This window comes from Chrysochloris asiatica, unplaced genomic scaffold, assembly GCF_000296735.1.
Source record: "Chrysochloris asiatica unplaced genomic scaffold, ChrAsi1.0 scaffold00150, whole genome shotgun sequence".
In the NCBI taxonomy this organism is placed as follows: Eukaryota; Metazoa; Chordata; class Mammalia; order Afrosoricida; family Chrysochloridae; genus Chrysochloris; species Chrysochloris asiatica.
Window position 1 is genome coordinate 2,395,817 of NW_006408668.1, and position 20,693 is coordinate 2,416,509.

General features: G+C 37.5%; 1 protein-coding gene across 1 annotated transcript in view; it reads right to left on the reverse strand.

Annotated features, from left to right (window-relative positions):
• IL1R1 (interleukin 1 receptor, type I) overlaps nt 1-20,693 on the reverse strand; it is a 120,055-nt gene that overhangs the window by 64,588 nt on the left and 34,774 nt on the right. Inside the window, exons 3-9 of the mRNA XM_006870765.1 lie at nt 18,332-18,566; nt 16,750-16,939; nt 15,318-15,486; nt 11,980-12,045; nt 6,063-6,168; nt 3,418-3,563; nt 1,130-1,273 (exon numbers count right to left, since the gene is read on the reverse strand). Coding sequence (XP_006870827.1) covers nt 1,130-1,273; nt 3,418-3,563; nt 6,063-6,168; nt 11,980-12,045; nt 15,318-15,486; nt 16,750-16,939; nt 18,332-18,566 — 1,056 coding nt within the window. The remainder of the gene's footprint in view (nt 1-1,129; nt 1,274-3,417; nt 3,564-6,062; nt 6,169-11,979; nt 12,046-15,317; nt 15,487-16,749; nt 16,940-18,331; nt 18,567-20,693) is intronic.

A 20,693-nucleotide genomic window follows, 5' to 3' on the forward strand; every position in this document is an offset into this window, starting at 1 on the left:
AATCATATAATTTAGTCAGCATCTTTACCCAACTTCTTTTACCCAGACCCATCAGGAAAAGAAGCAGTACACCCAACCTGCATGGTCCACGCCAGTTGTTTAATGGAAGTTACAAAGACCATGGCTAGAAGAGTCGTATTAAATAATTTACTATACTGCAGCGTCAAAAGTACCATGTTGACGAGGGATAAACTGCAGAGAACAGAATTCTTCAAGGACAGGTTATAGAAACACTGCATTTAGAAGTATATAGACCTAGATGGAGGAGATGTATAAAAACAATAGCTTCACAATTTGATATTTTTGTTTAACAAAGTTTCTATAATTTTGTAGCAATACTTTATGATTTACTCTCATAGAATACCTTGTTAAACTAATGCTCATCTCTTATAAGATTTCTGCTTATGGTCTTCTACTAGAGAGTTACTCATACATTGTATTGGATATCTTTACCTCTCAGTCTATAACTATCCTCATCTGTGTTTTTAGCTCCTTACTCAAATGTCTAAACCCCAAACTTTCTTTTCTTCCTTTTCTTAATCATTCTCTCCAGAACCCAACAAGGTTATTTCCAAGCCCTCCCCAGCCCTTATGTTTCCTAATGGCCTTTTTTCTTCCCTTATTTAAAAGTTACCAAGTTTTCTCTTTTATAGGCTAGCTCAAAATTCATCCACAGAAGATACGCATTTTATTCAGAACTAAGAATATTCTTATCTCCTTGTATTTCATTGTGGTGTTAGTTTTTGTTGTTTTTTTCCCAAGGTTTTAAAAATGTTACCAGATTATTATGGACAAAATACTCCATGAATCATTAATTGTACAGCTTCAAATAGAGCAGTTTTGTACTAATTATGAAACTATAGCAATGTATACAAATAACTACTATCCTTGCATATGCCACATTTCCTTTTAATACTTTAGTAAGAATTCTCTTGGTCATCTTCCACATCTCTTAACTGTTAAATTTAAGATCGAAAGGTCAGTTTGAACCACAAGATCAGCGTTTCAGGCTACCAGCCATTCCTCGGAAACCCTATGAGTGGTTATGAGTCAAAACCAACTCAACAGCACTTAACAAAAAAACAACAATCTCCAACAAAAAAATATTGCATAGAAAGCAAAGTTATACCTTTTTTTGGGAGGAAGTCATAGCAAGAATCCCTGTACCAAAGAACAATGTCAACTTTGAATATTCTATAGATGAAAATGGAACATATAATCACTACTGTAAATATGACAAATATTCCAATGATGTGCTTCTGACAATCACGAACTATAAGGAAAAAAAGAAAAAATATGTTGGCACTAAAGAATCAAATGTTTGAGCATAATAAATTAAACATTTCCATCTCAGAAAAACTGTATTTGGAATTGGCCTATGTTCAGACAGTATTAGCCCATTCACTATTCCCACTAAATAAGAGATACTAATGTAGAATGCATGGAGCTCTGGTAGCGTAGTGGTTACGAATCAGGCTGTGAACCTCTGGGTCAGCAATTCGAAACTACCAGCTGTTCCGCGGGAGAAAGATGAGGCTTTCTGCTCCTGTAAAGATTTATAGCTTTGGAAACCCTGTACAGGGTCGCTATGAGTCAGAACCGACTCCATGGCACATAACAACAACAACAACAGCAATGTAGAATGCAATCTACCATTGATAGTACATAAAATTAAATTCTTTTCAGTTTCCATCTAAATAGTATAATTCACCAAGCTTAGAAAAATACCAAAACTATCGATAAAGCACTCTATAGCAAAACGAATAAATGTCAAATTCCCTCCAAAGTCTATGACAATTCATAGCAGGAGGAGCATCTGGAGGGGAAAGCTGCACTAGAGGTAAGGACGCAAAGGGAATTTACACCAAACTAAACCCATTGGCATCAACTCGGGTCCAACTCATAGCGACCCTGTCGAGGGTTTCCCAAATCCCCAATCTTTACAGAAGTAGGAAGCCGCATCTTGCTCCCATGGAGTGGGCTCACATGAAGTCTACTGTTTATCCTCTAGAGCCACTGCACTCACATGTAATTCCTATACCTTTAGGTAAAATCACAATATCAGATAGTATAAATCCTCCAGATTTCCGGTTGTTATTCAACATGAGCTTGACTATTCTTGGTCCTTTACATTTCCATAAGACCTTTACAATAAACTTCACAATCAACTGAATAAATATTCCTGTGGGTGAATGCGCTGGACTGAAAAGTCGGTTTGAACCACAAGGTTGGTAATTCAAGCTCACTAGTCACTCCTTGGAAACCCAACAAAGGTCGCTATGGGTCAGAACTGACTCAATGGCACTTAACAACAATGAACAGATATACTCCCAACAACATAGGAACATCAACACACACACACATGCCCTTGTTGAAATTTTGATTGAAATAGTTTTGCATTTCCTGATCCATTTGGAGAGAATTTACATGTTTACAATATTGGTGCTTTCCATTTATAAGCACTGTTTATCCTGCCATCTATTTAGGCCTTTACTGTTGTCATTGTTGAGTCAGTTCTGACCCATAGTGACTCTATATAGGGTTTCCAAGCAACAGCTGATGGGTTTGAACCAGCAGCCATGCAGTTCAAACTGACTTTGTGATCTAGCACATTCTCCTGCCGTGCCACGCCATGCCAATAAGGCTATTTCTGTTTGTGATACAGAGCTCTGGAATGGCTTTTGCTAGATTTATTCTTAAGCATTTGCTGTTTTTTAATGCTATTGTAAACACTGTCTTTTAAATGTAATTATAATTTGTTTGTTGCTGGTATTTAGACATACATATATATTCTAGTGATCTGGCTACATTCATTTGCTATTCTAGTATGTCTGTAGATTCTTTAAGATTTTCTTCCATGTACACATTAATAAGCATCCTATTTTTAATTCAACTATAAATGATCTTAAAATATTCCACAAATACTTTCAAATTCAGTGTTAGGTCATACTAATATAATGAGAACCAGTAACTTCTGATATTCCATTTGGAAACAAGATGTTTAGGCTTCCACTATGCATTCTTCCAAACATCCATGTAGTCATTTACCTAAAACTATTTTTAAGGTACCAACAATGGACCAGACCTAGGTTGCTACTAGATCTAGAAATACTATGATGAGTAAGATAAACAGTTTGTACCATCACAGAATTTACAATCCAGTAAAGAGAACTAAGTATGATCAATGTTGTAATGGGGGAATATGGTGCTCTGGAAGTACACTGCAAAGCCCCTAACTTCTTATATTTGGGAGTGAGCTGAGTTAAGGGTAGACAGCATGATCGAAAAGGTTCCTAGAAGGAGAACTTGTTTAGCTGAGAAGTAAAGGGTAGTAGAAGTGTTCTAGGCAGAGAAAAGCATTGCAGACTTCAAGGTCACAGTAAAACACCACATTTCAAACAGATGGTTTTTGTTTACCTGGAGGTATTAATTGGACATATGCTTGATTTTTGCCAATCTCAGTAATGGCTGTGCAGGCAAATGGATGTAGATAAAATCTACTTTCCACTTTTGAAATATTAAGCATTATAATTGTTTGCTTCGCTTTGACTGGACCATCCACACTGCCCAAAAGTGAGAAAATAAATAAAGGTGAGTGAATTGTATCAATGGACAAATAATAACATAGACCTGGTTTATCTTTTTATTTGTACTATAAATTGTGGCAGAAATAACCAGTAGTCTTATACACAAGTATAAAAATCAGACTGTTGGGCCCTAAAACCATTGTCTGTAACACACTTAGTATCAGAGAAATCAAACTAAAATTATAAGCTTTCAGGGGGGGAAAAAGAGAGAGAGAGAGACATATGCATTCTAGTTTCAAAGAAAAGCATATTAAACAAGAGTAGTTTGAGGTAGATTTCAAAAGGCTCTGCAGGAACCCAGATTTTATCCTATCTGTAGGTTCCAGTCACTACAGGCTTGTAAGCAATGAAGTGCTTAGTTCTGGACTCCATTTAATAAGTCTTTGCTAAACCCTGTACAGGGTCACTATGAGTCGGAATTGACTCCACGGCACATCACCACCACCACCACCACCACCACCAAAATACTTAGAAAAAGAAAAAGATGAAGAGTAAATGAGGATCATGGCTTCATTGGATTGTTTAAATATGTAAGGGTATGTCAAAAAGTATTACTACTAAAGACACAAAGTGACTGGCATAAAAGTTTTCAAGTGGGAGTTTCAGAATGTGCAGGGGAAGGTAGAATCTCCTCTGAATAGTTTTCATCTTGTCTAGATGGGTCTGGTGAAAGGAGATGGGGATAAAATTCTTATGATTCAATAGTGAATAATTGTTATCATGACTAATTATGATTGTCACAGTTGTAAAGGTAGAAGTTTTATAACATAAAGGTGGGAGTGGTTATGCTTATAGTCCAGGAACATAGGACCCTAGCACCATCAGAGGAGAAGAACATGAGCAGAAAGTGGGACCCTATCCAGGAAGTAGTGACACCAGAGATAGAGGCAGAGATGAGGATATGGAGAGATAAGAGCAGCTGAGGTCTCTAGAATCATGGAAAGAGAAAGGCTGGGTGCTGGAGGCCAGGAAGTAGGTTTGCAGAATGTGCCCTTTGGTTGTTTAAATGATTATATATTCCTGAGTGTTTCCATGTACAGTGAAAAAAAAAAACAAAAACAGAGGGAATAGAAGCAAATATTGTTGAATGATGATGCATGGAGGGAATTGTAACCATTGCAATGAAATGAAATACAATAGGATGAGTGTAAAGTCAATGTTCTCCCATGTAAACTATCATTCAATTCAAAGTAAAAACTTTAAAAATAAAAAAGTATTGCTACAAAATTATAGGTATCTGTATTAAACAAAAAAATCAAAATGTGAAACTATGATTTCCTCAACATTATCTTTCATCTAGGTCTGCACACTTTTGAAGGTGATAATTCCATCTCTCTAGTCCTTCCCAGGAGTCCTGGTATGGCACTGCAGAATAATGCACCAGACTGAAAGGTCGGTTTGAACCTCAAGGTCAGTGGTTCAAACTCACCAGCTGCTCCTCTGAAACTTAACAACAATAGTAAGTCCATCCCCAAAGAGATGATTTATACCAAATGGCATTTATGTCAAAACAGTAGTTTGGGCATCCTCCAGGGACTCACATTGTGGTCCTTTGGAATGTTCTTTGAGCTTTGGGAACAAAATTAAATCTGAAGGGGCAAGATCAGAGTTGTAGGGTGGATGGGGTAAAGTTTTTCAATGGAGTTCTCATAGGACAGCTCTTGTTAACCTCAAAGAATGAGCAGGTCATGATGAAAAGAAAGTCAGTGCAACTTTCTCCAGTTTTTTTCTCATCAAATTCTCACAATTCTCTCAATTATCTTTAAATTTCTTCATAATAAGTTCCTGTGACCATCCTGTGCTCTTTGAGAAAATCTATTAAGATTATCCCTCTGGGATCTTCCCAAATAGTCACCATAACCTTCCAGCTGACCTCTCTACTTTGAATTTAACTGGCCCAGCAGATCTCCTTAGAAGCCAATGTTTATATTGGACATTTTCTTTTTTTTTTTTTAAATCACCCTAAAGAGACTAAGACAATTGTTTTGTTGAGAAAGCTTATCTGCTACCCACTGACTGGAGTGACGTGTTTAAACTTTTTTTTTTTTGGAACAAACCCATGCATCTATGAACCCTACGAGCAGTATTATTAGACTTACCCATGTATATAAATCAGCTGAAGAGAAAATCTTTCAAGTGGTCTGGAATTTGCACAATGGCATGTAGATTTACTTTAAATGTATACAATTTTATAAATCCTGCTTTGTTTAGAAACTTTGTTGTTGTGAAGTGCTATCAAGTCGGTTCCAACTCATAGCGACCCTACATAGGGTTACCAAGAAACAGCTGGTGGGTTTGAACTGCTGACCTTGTGGTTCGCAGTCCAGTGTTGATCCTACAGAGCCACACCAGGAGTCCTAGCAAAAGTTAGGGCCAATCAAATTTTATTAGATTAAATCACCAAGGTTATATAGTATGAAATGGAACTTTATATCAAAATGTTACTATGGCATAATTGGCTCTAGGCATACTTACTACTCTTCAGCCAACACTGGATCATCGTCATCAATGAAGGACTCATTCCACTTCCAGTAGCCAAAACTCTGGCCACTGATATTGCAGATCAGTTGTATCTGGGATCCTGCAAATCAATTTAAAATTTTTTATTTTGGCGAAATATACATAACAAAGTATTTGCCATTTTAGTAATTTTAAGTATACAAATCAGTAACATTAATTATATTTATCATGTTGTATCAACCATCAACTATTTTCAAATGTCATTATCTACTATTTCCAAAATGTTCTCATCAGCCTAAACAAAAGCTCAGTACCCCTGAAGCAGTAACTCCTTCTGGCCCCCTTCCCTCATTCTCTGGTAACCATTAATGAGTGTTTGCCTCTTCGCATTTGCTGATTCTATGTATTTCAGGCAATGGTTTTCCGTTAGCGTCTATTTCATTTTGCATAATGTTTTCAAAGTTCATCCATGTCATAGTATGTATTGGAACTTCATTTCTCTTTATGGGTGACAAAAATTTCACTGCTTGTAATCATTACATTTTGTTTAATCATTCTTCATCTGCTAATGGACACTTAGGTTGTTCCTACCTCTTTGTTATAGTGAAAAATGCTGCAGTGGACATTGGTGTCCAAGTATCTGTTTGCATCCCAGCTTTTTAGTCTTTTAGATATACATCTGGAATTTCTAAGTCATATGGTTAATTTTGCATTATTATGATGAACATTCCAATGAACGTTCTTGTAAATCATTGTCTATGTATATTCTGAGGGATGACTTTAAATGAAATCTGGAAGTAGAATTTTAGAGTGAAAGGAGATATTTATTTTAAAAACCAAATTCCTATCCCAAGAAGGGCTATGCCAGCCCACATTCTTTTTACAGTGTATTTTAGTACTATTTCCATTTCCCCCAGACCCTGCAGTATTTTTGACAAATGCCAAATGATAGATGAAAAAAAGTTCCATTTAAATTTTCACCTGCATTTCTTAGATTCATGGTGAAATCACGTTTGACACTGCTTAACATTCATGTGTGTTTCTGTTGTGCCTTCCTCCATACACAGAGCGCTGGTAGCACAATGGGTTAAGCACTGGGCTGCTAACAGAGAAGTCGGATTTGAACCTACAGGAGAAAGATGGGGCAGTCTGCTTCTGTAAAGATTCGCTGTCTTGGAAACCCAATGAAGCAGTTCTGCTTTGTCCTATAGGGTCACTAAGAGTCCAAATCACCTCTGACTAGTGGGCTCGTGGCTGCTGACCAGGACTTCATTGCATTCTCATCTTAACCTTCCTGATGTGTGCCACCACCCAGTACCAACATGTATTCCTGATGTGTGCCACCACCCAGTACCAACATGTATTCTGACACACACTCAACCAAGATGTTAACTCTGTCATACATGAACAAATACATAAAACAGTTTGATTTTGTTGATTTCATTTTGCTTTTGTTTATGGAGATTCTTTGATGGGAAATTTCTTGGTGGTTTTTTGGGGGGAGGCAGGGGAGGGTCAAGTTTATAATTTTATTCTGTCTTCACTAGTTTCTTTAATATCCCTCGCTACCACTAAGTCAGAAAAATATCCATGCACATTTATTTTTAGATATATATGTTTTCATTGCTTAAAATTTTTAAATCTGTCTATAAGTTAATTGAAGTGGCAATGAGGGATAACTTTAACTTAATGTTTTTATCCAAACAGATAACCAGCCAATTGAGAACCAACTGGTGAACATTCATTCTTCTCTGGAATATGTAAGGCCACCTTTACCATAAATTCTTATTTATTTCACACTTTCTCAGTAGATCTGAATATATACACTGATGCCAAAGTTATCATACTCGTTTACTTACTAAAGTCTTTAAAATAAATATTAATATCATTTAGAGCTCTTCTAATATCACCCTAGTATTTCATCATTTTATTCTTTGAAGTAAATATTAGGAGTAGATGTCAAGTTCATTTATATTTTTATTGACATTCCATTAAATCTATAAGTTACTCATGAGTGTCAATATCTTTATCATTCCCAATCTTTCATGTAGAAAAAGTATATACATCTTTATTATAGTTTTGTCTCAAATTGGTATTTCTGAAGGTTTTTCCTATTATAGTCCTCTTTGAAAATAGCATTTTTAGACCCACCCCTAACCCCACCCTTAATAGTACTCCTTCTCATGAAATTTTAATACCACAAATACACTGTTTATCTAGTGATGGAGATATTTCCGCTCTCCAAGAACCAATTTTCTCCCCTTTGTAAAAAATACTGCCCCCTTGAGAATGCATGCTTTAAATCTCTCAGAAAAAAAAAAAAAAAAAGTTTTTGGTTCTGTTTTTACTTCCTTATAAGTCCCACATTTATATTTTAAAGACATTTCTAAGCCATTTGCTATTAAACTAGGATCACTTTTTCTTTGTTTTCCAGCCAAGTATTGTGAAATATTATGTTACCAATTATATGAATTCTCATTTTCTCCAATCATTTCTTGGTAAGTAATTATATGATCATCAAATAGCAAGCTTTTCCCCCTTTAAGCATGCTTTTACAGAGTGTAGTCCTTCCAAAATATGTGAATTCTGACCTCTATCCCTAAGGATGGAGTTCTGGTGTGGTACGGAAGGTTAATGTGCTGGACTGCAAGGTCGATTTGAACCACAGGGTCAGTGGTTCAAGCTCACCAGCCACACCTCAAGAAACTCCTATATACAGGGTCGCTATGAGTTGAACCAACTCGACAGCACTTAACAACAACACACCTATGGATGGAATCCTCGTGTGGTGCTGTGGGTTAATATGCTAGACTGCAAAGGCAGTTTGAATTGCAAGGTCGGTGGTTCATGCTCACCATGCTCCTTGGAAACCCTATACAGGGTCGCTATGAGTTGGAATTGACTCAACAGCACTTAACAACAACAACAAAAATACCTACTGTTGGAATCCCATTTGAAAATTGAGTTTTCTTTTGTTATATTAAGAAGGCCATGTCTTAAACCTAAAGCCTTTTGAGATAGAAAAAGAGCAGATTAGATATGGAAATGCTGAGATAAACAATGACAAACTGGGGAACATGGTTGCTATATGAAGATCACTAAAGAATGAAAAAGGAGCTCTGGTAGCGTAGTGGTTACGAATCGGGCTGCTAACCTCAAGGTCAGCAGTTCGAAACTACCAGTCATTCCGTGGGAGAAAGATGAGGCTTTCTGCTCCCATAAAGCTTTACAGCCTCGGAAACCCTGTAAGGGATCACTATGAGTCAGAACCGACTCCACGGTACTTAACAACAAGGAATGAAAAGAATAGAAACTAAAAGAGATAAGAATCTTCCCCTGAATTGTCTGAGAGCAAGACTTCCCCTGGAGCTGGTACCTTAAATTCTGACTTCTAAACTGTAAGAAAATAAGCTAGAGCAACACAGTTGTGGTATTTCTGTGCAGAAGCACTAAGAAACTAAGACACATACCCTGGCTCTTTTTTACTACATCAGTGCGCACATCTAGAGCATAAGGAATACCAGTTATGTGGGCATCTTTGTCTCGCCCTCGACTTCAAAGAGGTCTCTATTATGTTTCACCACCAAGAATATTAGTAAAGTATTGGCTTCAGTCTGATGGTATTCATTATATTAAGGAAATATCCCTCAACTCCTATATTTCTATGGTATTTTATTAGTAATTGTCATTGAATTTTATCAAATGTCCATCTGGCACCCTTCAGGATAATCATATGACAGGGTGGTGTGTGCCTCTGATCTAGTGCCAGAGTGATTCATTAAAGTAATTGATTCCTGCTACAAAAGCTACTTTTAGATTTGGAGGTCAATGCAATCTAGGCTTTAGTGCTTTCGATTATACACCTTAAAAGCATATATTCTCAATGGAGCTAAGGCCATGGTTGCAAAAAGTGGTCCTTGGGGGGGACACCAAAAAAATGTTATATATATATATAAACAGTATATACTACATATATAGTATGTAACAGTATATACTACTGTATAGTTGTGACTCTCCAAAGACCCAAGATTCATCAACAGATATATATAGAATATGTGTGGTATACAAAATCCTGGGAGACAGAGGATTAGGAAAAAAGTGTCTAAAAAGCTTCTGAAGAGGAGCAAGAAAGAAAAAATGGCGGTGAGATTGAGAAACACTACTCTAGATTCTGCAGTCCTGGTGTAGTGCTGTAGGATAAGCACTGGACTGCTAATGGCAAGGTCGGCAGTTCAAACCTACCAGTCACTCCTGGAAACACTATACAGGGGTCACCATTAGTCAGAGAGTCAGAACCCAATGACAGCACTAACAATGACAACTACTCTATTTTTTTGTTTTTTTGCCTAAATTTAATGGTAGCGTAGTGGTTACGAATCGGGCTGCGAACCTTAAGGTCAGCGGTTCGAAACTACCAGCCGCTCCGCGGGAGAAAGATGAGGCTTTCTACTCCCGTAAAGATTTACACCCTCGGAAACCCTGTACAGGGTCGCTATGGGTCGGATCCGACTCGATGGCACTTAACAACAACAACAACAACAACAAATTTAATGTTGAATTTTGAAATTTCTGATAATACCTAAAAATTACTTTCCACCATAAATAACAACTCAGTCAAGTACAGAATTCTTAGATTAAGGATTGTACCTTCAAATCTCTTGTACAATTGTACATTGTCATCACGCAGGTACTGTTACAGCCGAAAAAACCAGAGCAAGCCTGATTTTTTATCTTCTGCCACAAGAATCTGTTTTATGTCTGGATCAGTGTTGCCCAGTAAAATTTTCTGCCTTGATGAAAATGTTCTATACCTGTGTAGTAGTAAACAGTAGTTACTGGTCACATGTGACTACTGAACCCTTGAAATATGGCAAGTGTGACTGAGGAGATCATGTCTTTAATGAAATAAACAAATTGAAATGAGGAGATCATGTCTTTAATGAAATAAACAAATTGAAATGGACACATGTGGCCAGTTGGCTACTGTACTGGGCATTGTAGGTCTGAACACGTGTTGGATTCTTTCTTTTTTTCTTGAAATTAAAATTTTTTCACTCATCTGGACAGCATTTTTTTTTTTTTTTTACAATGACTATCACCTTTTTGGGCTGTCAATTTACTGTTCTACCTAAAAACTTAACTCTGGTAATAAGAAATCCATCCCATCCTACCTGATAAATCACATTCTCATTTCTAGGCCTGTTGGAATTTTCTTATTTGACTGGTATTTTTATAGTTAGTAACTGTTCACAGCAAAGTAGAGAGAACAAATCAGACATCGCTTAACTTCTTCCATGAGATGTAAAAGAAATTTCAAAGAAACGTTCTAAGACATCAGTTGTCTCACTTTCCTTCTAATTAACTGATTTAAGAAACAGCTTTGTTGTTGTTGTTAAGTGCCATCGAGTTGGTTCCTACTCAGGAGCAGCTGGTGGGTTCAAACCAACCTTGCAGTTCGGTGCTTATTCTACAGCGCCAGACCAGAAAATTGCTTGTTGTTGTAGTAGTTGTTAAGTGCCGCAGAGTTAGTTCCAGCCCACAGTGACCCTCTCTAGGGTTTCCAAGGAGCAACTGGTGAACTTGAACCACCAACCTTGCAGTTCAAACCAACTTTGTAGTCCAGCGCATTAACCCACAGCGCCACACCAGGAAATAGCTTAGGCTGTGTGTCACAAGGACTTCCTGGTAGTGTCAACTGTTACTAGTGTTCAGCTGCTAATAGAAAAGCTGGACTCTTAAAGTACACCCAGAAGCACCATGAAAGCACAACTATGATTCCCAGCTCACTGGTGACACTGAGTCACAGCCCACCCCACAGCTACCTGTTTGGGAGCTTTTTAATTTTGTTTTACATGTGTTTTAAAGGTGTAATTTATGTTTATTGTGAGTTCAAAATAATTACTTCAACACATCCTGACAGGAGACCACTTACCCAATTCAACTTCCATTGTGTCATTATTTGGAGTCATAATAAAAGGCCAACGGGGAACATTTTCCACTGAAAGAAAAAACATTTACAGGTACTTCTGAGTCACAAATAAAAATCACACAAACAGTGACAACATTCAGCTAGATATACTAAATGGCATCCTCTAGATATTCCCTCTGGTGTGCAAAGCATTTGTGACAGGGGGCAGGAGATAAGAGGCAAAAAGAAAGATATCAACACAGAGAGGCAAGAGCAAACTGTGACTCCCTAGCTCAAAGTAGAGCACTGTAGACAAGTACTCCCCTGCCGCGCCCCCCCCCCCCCCCCATTCTCACCCTTTAAGGCAAATCAGGATGATCCAGTAGACACTACCCTGGAAAGAGTCTTGTTAACGACACGGGCCAGCCAGTGCTGGACCTGTATTTAATAATTTCAGAAGAGAGCCCAAAGCAAAAGTCACACAAGGTACTGAAGTGTTAGAATCCTTACACACTTGGAAACTGGGTGTTCTATGAGGCTATGTCAGTGTTTTCGTGTGTCTTAAACCTAATCCCTCCTAAAATATAAAAATAGCTGATTGAGCACAGAGACAAGCCCGCACAAATTGGCCAGACCAAAGCACATGTGTGAACTGCCAAGGTTACAGAAACGGAAACAAAGACCATTTCCCCCTAGGATTGACAGAGTCTTCCCCTAGAACTAGTTCCTGGAATTCAAACTCCTAGCTTCTTTAACTATGGAAAAATAAATTTATGTTTTCTAAAGCCACCACTTACAGTAAGGAGTGCTGGTGTAGCACTGTGGGATAAAGCATTGGACTACAAGGTCAGTTCGGACCTCAAGGTTGGGGTTTCCAACTCACCAGCCACTACTTAGAAACCCAGTGTCAGGTCACTATGAGTCGGAACCGACTTGACAGCACTTAACAATAACAACTTACAGTATAGCTGTTACATCAGCACTAAGAAACTATAATGAAAAGCAATCTGACATAAGGGAACTCCAATGTATTCAAACAGGCATGAAAGTATCAGTGAGTCCTCAAAATTAATCTGACTTTTCTTTTTACAAGAAAACTGAATTCAATGGTTGGTCAGTGGCCAAAAAAGCCCTATATCACACCTCAGTCAAATAAATAAAAAGGAAAAGGAGGAGAAGGAAGGGGAGGAGACAGAAAAGGGGAGAAGGCAAAGGAGGAGAAGAGAAACTAAGTTCCATTGCTCTTGTAGTTAAGTGCCATCGAAACAGTTCCAACCCACAGTGACCCTGTATAGGGTTTCCAAGACGCAGCTGGTGAGCTTGAACTGCTGACTCTGCAGTGCAAAGGGCTTTGCAGTCTGGTGCATTAACCCACAGCACCACACACATATTTATCTAAAACAGAATCCAGCACATAGTAAATGCTTGATAAATATTTTTGGCTCTGGTAATAAACAATAGGCACTAAGCATCATTGATAATGGAACAAAAAGCACAAAGTATCATTGATGATGGGCCTTGAGAAGAAAACAAAATATTAGAATACATTGCTTCTACATATGATTAACAGATATTGTTTCTATAATGATGGAAGTATATTGTTTCTACAAATGATAAAAATATATTGTTTCTACACATGGAATCAGAAAAGGAGACAAAGCTTTTACTTCACTTCTTGGAATACTTTTCCAAAGTCCAGATCCCCGTAGACTTCTGTCTGCTGCTATACTCACTGTCTCAAGAAACACAAGCCAGAGCTTATAATGACCAGAGCGGCTACTAAAAACTCAAGTAAATGATTGTAATATAAAGAACATTAACAATTAGGAGTCACTGATGCCTTTAGGACCGAGGCAGAATATTAATTTTTATTTAATAAAATCAGTCTCTGAAAGAAAGTTATTATAGAATTGGAAAAATGTAGCTATATATATATAATCATAGTACCAGTTTGCTTGGAACAGTCTCAGTTTATGTTGTTGTTGTTAAGTACCATGGAGTCGGTTCCGACTCATAGTGACCCTTGCACAAGGTTTCCAAGGCTGTTGTTAAGTACCATGGAGTCGGTTCCGACTCATAGTGACCCTGCACAAGGTTTCCAAGGCTGTAAATCTTTACAGGGGTAGAAAGCCTCATCTTTCTCCCAATTATTAATCGTGACTCCTTTAATTTAAAAACAAAAAATGTCCTGGTTAGAATACACTGAAAATGTGTAAAGTTCTGGTATTTGTACAAAAATTCAGCATTCTACCCATGTCATTTTGTTGTTCTCTGGTTAGTTTCAAAATAACCTTTACTATGAAAATAGTTAGTGGTTTGGAGATAACTGAATGCCTTAGAAAAATTAACAATAACAATCATCATATATGCATGTACTAAGCTTTGCAAGGTTCCTGGTAGAAAAACTGTTTGCACTGTACTATTATCTTAAAGATTAACTGTTCTAACACAACCAGTGGGGGCAGGGAAGAAAGGCCTGGCAATCTGCTTCTGTAAAGGTTACAGTCAAGAAAACCCTGTGGAGCAATTCTACTCTGCCACAGTGTTACTATGAGTCGCAATCTAATTGACAACAATGTTTGTTGTTGCTGTTATTGTTGTTTTTTTTCTCTTGACAAGTAACCATAAGCTTAGAATATCTGAACCTGAAATAGTTAAGTGGTCAACTACTAATCAAAGGGTAAGTGTTTTAAACCCACCAGGCAGGGGTTTTATCAAAGAAGAGATGTGGCTATCTGGTCCCATAACCATGGGAACAGATTAGGACATGGGACACTTCTACTTTGTCCACACAAGAAGTTAGAATTCACTTGACATCACCTAGCAACAACCTTCCTAACCATCTTGTGAATTCCTATCGTCTTCTTACAAATGTAGAAATGGGAGTAAAGAGAGTCAATAACTTGCCCAAATCACAGAAGTAACATGAGGAAGATTCTGGAACTACAACTTACTCCAAAGTCCATCAGTGTCTGCCCCATCTTGCCAATCCTCTGCTGCTAAACACTCAGGTTCCTCAAGCAAAAGTTCACAGAACCGTTCCCATACATCAGCCAGCAGGAACCCAATAAGCTCTCTGAAACAATCATTTTTAGCCCCGTCAAAGCACAACAAGCATCCTAATTCAGCTGAAAATATCGCTTATCATCTGTTAAATGCATTTAAAGCAAGAATGGAAAAAAACTTCTAGTATTCAGCAATTTGAAAAACAAACAACTAAACTAAGCTTGCCACGTGACTTACTGGCTAGTGGCTGAACTTATTTTGGATTTAGTTCCACCATAGACAATAAAGCCAATATGAAAGCTATGGCATCTGGGCCTTTCCAGATCTGAGCTCCTCAGGTGGGAGCTACGACTCACCTAGAGGAAGGAAATCTATGACACGGGAAATATGATATTGCTTTCCCAAGTATACATAGGTTGTGTGACAAGAATATTTCCCTGTATCTTCTTCAGTCACATTTTTTATGATGAGTTTAGTTCCTTCTGCAGCATATTTTATATTGTCAAGAAGTAAAGGTTTACAATCCTAGATGAAGAGAGGAAGAAGCATTGAAAAACAATTAGTAACTTTTCCCAGTCGACTGGTAAAAGGAATTCCATTTCTTCTCATTAGTAAATGCTATATAAAATACACTGAAACATTTCTGTATAACAAATACTTAACATATATATATTAAAAAAAATACTTAATCACTGCATTTCTTTCTCTTTTTTTGGTGACAATTATATTCCCAGGATATCAAATATTTATGCCTATACATCTGTGCTACGAAGACACATGAACACAAAATTATTTTGCAAGAAATCCATGTTTGAGGACCTTTTCTTAACAATTATGTACTTCCCTTCTTTGTTGCGCTTATTTATTTTGCATATCTTAACTTTATTTAATTTGATTCCCCATTTATGCTTCAATGGTCTAGCAGGTGAAAGATAACAAACGTTATGTGTTCCACAATATGCAAGCCAATCCACTTTTGAGGCAATTACAGAAACCACTAGGTTATTCAATGACCACTTGATATCATTAACAAAACCCAAAATAACATATTGTTCATAAGTATCCTGTGCTATCTATCAAGTTGGTTCTGAGTCATAGTGACCTTGTATAGGGTTTCCAAGGAGTGGTTGGTGGGTTTGAATGGCCAACCTTGCAGTTAGCAGTCCAGTACTTATCTTGCAACACCACACTAGGTCTCCAAAATGCCTTCTTGTTGTTTCTAAGTGCTGTAGAGTCGATTCTGACCCACAGCCACCCTGAGTAGCATTTCTGAGGATTTGAAGCCCCAGCCTTGTAGTTCAAACTGACTCTGCAGTCCAGTGCTTATCACACAGCCACAACAGGACTAAATGTACCCCTCATACGGAGTCCTGGTGTGGCGCTGCAATTAATGCACTGGACTGCAAGGTCAGTTTGAATCACAAGGTTGGCAGTTCAAACACACCAACCGTTCCTTAGGAACCCTATACAGGGTCACTATGATTCGGCAGTTAGACAACCACAACCACATATAAACAGTATATTTCTAGCAACCTTCCAGCAAATGCTTTTATTTCTACTACTACTTTTCTCAATGGCATCTTACTAAATGAAGGCAAGAGGGAGTTTTAATAAAGTTTCCAACTAAATATATAAAGTCTTAGAATTCTTGTAAAATTTCCCAGTAAGATCCACTATTCAAATAGCAAAATAAAATAAATTGAAAATCATGCTGCAAATTCACGATACTGTCCATGACAGAAAATGACTTCATTTGCTAGAAAAGTAAAATACCATACTTAGAAATACCTTATACCACTGTATATTGTAGAATGCATTGTTTTCATCTTTAAACAAATCCAATTTAGGGCACACAAGTAGTCCACTCTCTCCAATAGGTAATCTCTGTGGAAACTGAGCTTCCATGCTGTAGCATAAGTTAGGTTCGTTCTCCACAAATTTCACAGTTACTTTATTTCTGAGGCAGTAAGTTGAATTTCTAAAATAAAATAAAAGGCATGACAATAGCACTATTAAAAGCTATCCCACACAGTTTTGTAAAACATGAGGATATGTCAAGAAGTATTGTAGCAAATCATACATATTTTGTTTATTAAACAAAATAGTATCAAACTGTGAAGCAGTTGTTCCTTGACAGATCCTCTATTTAGGTCTACATATACTTCTGAAGGAGCTCTGGTAGCGTAGTGGTTACGAATTAGGCTGCTAACCTCAAGGTCGGCAGTTCGAAACTACCAGCGGTTCCACAGGAGAAAGATGAGGCATTCTGCTCCGTAAGGATTTACAGCCTCAGAAACCCTGTGCAGGGTCACTATGAGTCGGAACTGACTCCACGGTACTTAACAACAACAATACTTCTGAAGGTGCTACTTCCAATTCTGAGGATTCCTGCTGTGGCACTGCAGGATTAGGACTGGACTGCAAACTACAAGGTCAGCAGTTCAAACCCACCAGCTGCTCCTTGGAAACCCTATACAGGGTTGCTATGAGTCAGAACCAACTAGATGGCATTTAACAACAAACTTTATCCTAAGAATTCTGTGCACTCCAATCAACACCATGGCAAAAAGCCACTTTAGCATTCTTGAAGAAATCAATTTGTGTTCCTTTTCAATGTTCTTTCAGTTTTGAAAACAAAATCAAGTCTGAAGGGGCAAGATCAAGGCTATAGGATGGGTATAGTAAAGTTTCCAAGGAAATTCTTCTAGGGCAGCCCTTGAACTGTCAAAGAATGAGTAGGTACATTGTTGTGATGGGGAAAAAAATTCCTCGGTGCAATTTTCCTGACCTTTTTCTCAACAATGCAGTTTTCAATTTTCTTAAACTCTCTTCAAAAGAATCTTCCATGCTCATCTCATACCCTTTGAGAAAATCTATCAAGATTAGCCCTTGGGAATTCCCCAAAGCAATCATCATAACCTTCTAGCTGACCACTCTGCCTTGAATTGAACTGGCCCAGAAGATCTCCTTTGAAGCCACTGTTTTGCTCTGACCTTCTTCTTTGAAGGTCCCCTCAGGAGACTAAGACAAATGTATTACTGACAGAACTGGTCTGCAGTCAACGAATTTTCACAAAGACATATTTAAGTACGTTTTATTTGGAATAAACCCATCCATGTATGAATTGAAGTGTAGTGGTTACAAGTCAGGCTGCTAACCTCATGGTCAGCAGTTTGAGACTACCAGCTGTTCCATGGGAGAAAAATGAGGCTTTCTGTTCCCGTAAAGATTTACAGCCTTGGAAACCTTATATAGGGTCTCTGTGAGTCGGAACTGACTCCACGGCACAAAGCACCACCACCATGAGAAACAATACTGATTAAGTAGCAATAATGTTTGACTTAACTCACAATAAACAATACTTTCTTACCTTACCACACAATAATAATATCCTGAGTCCTCTACCTTAGTAGGAGCAAACCAAAGTTTATCATTGAACTGATGAATCCTGGAATCTCTTTCCATAGATATGAGTGTCTTCTTGTCATTTTTATACCAAATTGTAGTGTCTTTGTTTTCAGTCCACATAATAAAACACGGATAGGCAAAAATTTCATTTGCAGATAAAATTGTAACTATTTTTTCTTCATTTTCCTGGCATTTATCTTTAAAAGGGAGGGGGAAAAGCAATTTGCATAAAAATGTTACCAGTGTTTCTTAATGTAATAATAGCTCAGACTAAATATTTTCAGTATAAATGCATCAATTCATATTATATATGAATACTTTATAGCATCACAATTAAGAAAATTATCATGGAAGTATGGTAGATTTATAGTCAAGTCTAGTTGCTCTGTGTCCTTAGCAATTTATTTAACCTTTCTAACCACCTCTTCAGTAATTTAAAAATGAAGATCATATAGGTAGAGAGACATCTGCTTTGGTACAAGATGGAGCAACAGGAACTAGATTTATTGAAACAACTTTTTAAAAAATGGAAAAAATATGTGAAACAATAATGTTTAAGACACTGAATTATTAGGGAAGAAAGAACAGAGAACTCATATTGATAGGAAAGAAATGTGATAAATCCCGATCTACTTCCTAAAGCGAGATTCCAGGCCATTACATGGCAGAAAGGAAACACAGGCGAGACCCAATGTTCTCTCTGAGTTGAGATGATGAAGCTGGAAATCCAAGTAGACCAAGAGTTTGCAGAACAAGGTACCAAACAGATGAGCACTGCACAGGAAAGAGTAATGGAGATGCAACAGAGTTGTCCTAGAGAGTACAGATGAGCACTGAGCTGCGTAAGAATATAAAGAGATTACACAAGGCCAGGATGAAAACCTTCCAAAAGGATTCTAAAACAGCCCAAACCATTGATGTTAAGCCAATTCATGCTCATAACAATCCTAGGACAAAGTAGAACTGTCGATAGGGTTTCCAAGCTTTAGCAGCTGAGCGTTTAACCACTGAGTTACCAGCACTCCTTAACCAAAAGGATTATATTTGGAGCAATACAGGAAACAGTTGCTTTCCCAGAAGCTAGAAATGGAAAGTCTCATTAATCATGAGGCACAGGTTGGAGTATTAGGAAGGATTTTGCCTCAGCAGTTGGAGAAAACTGTTGTTGGTGGGTGTTATCAAACTGACTCTGACTCACTGGAGTCTCATGTGATAAAGTAGATCTGCCTCACAGGGTTTCCTTGGCTGTAATCTTTATGGAAGCAGATGACCAGATCTTTCAAAATTACTGGGTGAATTCAAACTGCCAGTCTTTCAGTTAGCAACCAAGCACTTAACTGTTGCACCACCAGGACTTCATTGGAGAAAATGGTTGTTGTCAAGGGCCGTCAAGTCAGTTCTGACTCATAGTGATAGTGTTGGGTTTCCGAGGAGCGGCTGGTAGGTTGAACCGCCTACCTTGTTGTTAGCAATCCAGTGCTTATCCTATAGCATCACAGCTTAGAATACACCTTGTCCTGATCCTACCTAAAGGCAAGCTTAAAAACAAGCCCTGAAAAGCTCAAACTATGTTCAAGTACAATCATATGAGAGGACAAAGCTCATGGGCACTTTTAGGAATACAAAAATATCTAGCATCCAATAGAGTAAAATCTATAGTGTCTAATATAAAATCAAATATTGCCAGACATTCAAAAAAAAAAAAAAAAAACACATCAATATACAACACATAATGAGAAAAAATATACAAGCCAATTAAAAAGCATCTAAATTTCAGGCAAACAATAGACATGATTGCTTATATAGTGAACAATAATACCAGGGAGGAATGTACAATAAACTACATAAGATTTTAAAAGTGGGAGGGGGACAGTATGTGTCCAAAAACAAAGCTCAGAAGACAAGATGAGGCAGGAAAGAAGGATGAATGGAAATGCAGGGAGGTAACAAAAGAGTACTGTTATTTAGAGGTGACTGCAACCAAAATCACAAGACAAAATGTATAGTTTTTAATCTCTTAGGTTAACTTCCACCCAAACTAAAATAAAAAGTAAATGAATAAAAAAAAAAAAATCCAAAAATTATATGAATGACATAATAGATACAGAAAGTGAAACAATAGTACTACTGTGTTTAATTTGTTTAAGATGCTAAGTAGAAAAATGAAAAGTGTATTTGTTTTACTTTTTGTGAATCGGGCGAAGGTTTACAGAGGAGATCAGTTTTCCATGAAAAAAACTCATATACAATTTGTTTCATGTCATTGGTTGCAATTCCACAATGTAAAATCACTTATCCCACTTCTTCCCTGTTTCTTGTTTCCA